This window comes from Phalaenopsis equestris, unplaced genomic scaffold (assembly GCF_001263595.1).
Source record: "Phalaenopsis equestris unplaced genomic scaffold, ASM126359v1 Scaffold225264, whole genome shotgun sequence".
NCBI lineage: Eukaryota > Viridiplantae > Streptophyta > Magnoliopsida > Asparagales > Orchidaceae > Phalaenopsis > Phalaenopsis equestris.
The window spans coordinates 1-2669 of NW_018243313.1; the positions used below are offsets into that span (position 1 = coordinate 1).

The 2669-nt window shown below is 37.1% G+C and overlaps 1 protein-coding gene across 1 annotated transcript; it reads right to left on the reverse strand.

Moving 5' to 3' along the window:
* Positions 1-1388: 1388 nt before the first annotated feature.
* Positions 1389-2079, reverse strand: LOC110037797 (the record flags this gene model as incomplete). Its single annotated transcript, XM_020742510.1, has 2 exons — positions 1742-2079; positions 1389-1656 (listed from the first exon to the last, which is right to left on the reverse strand). Coding segments are annotated over exons 1-2 (606 nt in total), but the record flags the coding sequence as incomplete, so codon positions are not given.
* Positions 2080-2669: the final 590 nt, after the last annotated feature.

Here is a 2669-nt window from a genome sequence, read left to right on the forward strand (position 1 = left end):
CTCATTAATCATGCGAGAGAAATAATCGAAGGCCAGGAAAAAATTATTAGGCGAAAGAGGGTCGCCCTACTTAATCCCTCTACTAGTTTTGAAAAGATCATAAAATTTAATATTCAATAGAATCGCATAATTATCTTCCCCCCACCCCCCTCTCCCCCTTCCACTGCCCCAGCCAATGAGATATAAAATTGCAGAACTCTGGACTAAAACTATAGCACATGTACTATGAAGTCCCATCAAATAGTTTCATATGCCTTTTTTAAGTCTAGATTCATAATGCACTTCCTGTCTAAATCATGAATCAATTCCTAAGCCAATAGTATATTATCTGTGATATCCCGTCCTTTCATGAAGACCGATTGATTCATTGTAATAATAGTGAGTAAATGAGGTTGTAATCTTGCAACCAAAATTTTGTTGATAATTTTCACTATGACCGAATAAGGCATATTGGGCGAAAGTGATCTCGCGTATCTTTGAAGTTTTCTTTTGGAATAAGTACAATGGTGGACGTAGAAGAGCATTTACATGGATTTCTCCAGCTAAAGAACATTGTATCGCAGCTACAACTCCTTGACAATGCTCCAATATTTTATGTAGAAGTGAGTTGTGAAACCATATGATCCGGCCGCTTTATTATCATCAATAGTGCAAAGCGCCCCCCAGATTTCCTTCTCAGAAGGTTCATATATATATATATATATATATATACCTATGTCCTTTTCCTTTTCTGAATCTTGTAACACTTTTTTTGTCAATATATTGCTACTAGGTGTTACTCTTTGAGTACATATAGGTGGAATTATATATATATATATAACTCAGCAAAAAGTTACAATTCTAAGTTAGGGAACAACAAGAAGGTCCTCATGAAGTAGAAGGGAAAGGGGTGGAGGGGGGGTAGAGGATACAATAGCATGATTAAATATACATCCAAATTTGACAAGCCAGTTAACAAGTCTGTTATCCTCCCTAAAGATAAAGAAGAGATGAACTTTAAAAATAGTCCTGAGTTGGTGAATCTTTTTGAATCATTGTGAAATATGCCAAGGGGGGTGTCAGTGTTAGATAAGAATTGGAGCAATAGGGTAGAGTCCATTTCTATTTGCAGAGAGTCCTAATTGTTCATAGTGGCCAACTTGATGTACTAGTAAATAGCTATAGCTTTGGTTTCCCCAACACCTCTTCAAATTGAACTTGCTTAGCTCTGCCTTTAAAGAGAGAGACTACTAAGTATTTAAGTGGGGAATTGACAACTGTATAACTAGTGAGCTACATTATCCATTGTTTGATGTTTGGTAGGTTCTGGTGTTGATCAATAGCATAAATTTCTAAGGGTTGAATTGCATGCCAAAGTAGTGTTCAAAAGCTTAGAGGCAATTTTTTACCTTCTTCATAACCGCTTTGTTGGCTTCAGAAAAAATCATAAAAGCATCTGCATATATGAGACGTGAGATATCCAAATTAGATTCATGATGATACCTGGAGTATTGGTGGGATAAGATAGCTTTGTTCAGCAATATGGATAGATAATCCATAGCTAGGATGATAATAGTGGGGGATAGAGGATCTCTCTGCTGTAATCCCCTAGAAGCTGTAAAGCATCCATGTGACCGCCCATTAGTGAAAATGAAATGTGCATTATCATTCAGCCATCTGCATATAATATTACAGAACTTGTAGAGAATCTTCTAGTTGTGAGTATTTTCATAATGAAGTCTCAATTGATGGTGTCATATACCTTCTAATGTCCAGCTTGTAGAATAGGTTTCCACCTCTGTAGGGTTTATCCAAATCAAGGAAGATTTCTTGTGCAAGAAGGACAATATCAGCAATGGACCTGCCTTTGACAAAAATAGCTTGGTTGGGTGTGACAATATTGGATAAATGGGGTTGAAGTCTTCCTAGAATGATTTTTCTTATGATTTTACCGATGACAGTAGTGAGGCTGATAGGTTTGTATTGAATCGATTTAAAATGATCAACTGTCTTGGGAATGAGAACAATGTTGGATAAGCTGAAGTAGTGAGGAAGGGAGTGGCCTTGGAAGTAGCCTTGGATTGCATTGCTTAGATCCATCTTAATGATACTCCAGGCTTTTCAAAAGAAGTCACTAGGAACCAATCAGGGCAAGCAGTCTTCCCACTATCAATAGTGTTCAAAGCTTCCCAGATTTCAATTTCATCTAGAATGTCAACCAGGGAAAAATTATAAGTATAAGAGAAATCCAGAAGGAACTAGTCCTTATCAATGCGAGTTTTGGAGGTGGTGGGATTGGTTAGTAGGAGCTAGAAATAATCAACAACATCTTGTGCAATGGCAGCATTCTCATGCAACCACTCCCCAACAACAGTTTGAATATTGTGTATAGTATTGTATTTTCTTATATATTTGATACATGCATGATAGTATTTAGTGTTTCTATCCCCAGCAATAAACTTAGCAATGGAAGCCTTCTATCTAAGGAAGATATCTTGATGAGCAGTGACAGTAAGGAGGTTTTCATTAATAGATAGAATAAACCTTTCATCAGTAAGGCCAATCATGGTTTTCTTCTCCAGCTCCACCAGATCTTTCTTAGAATGTTCAACATTTTAGAAGACATCCCCAAATGTGTTCTCTGACCGGAGAGGTTATTGTTGGGGGAGAAACTATGCGTTTTTGGGATC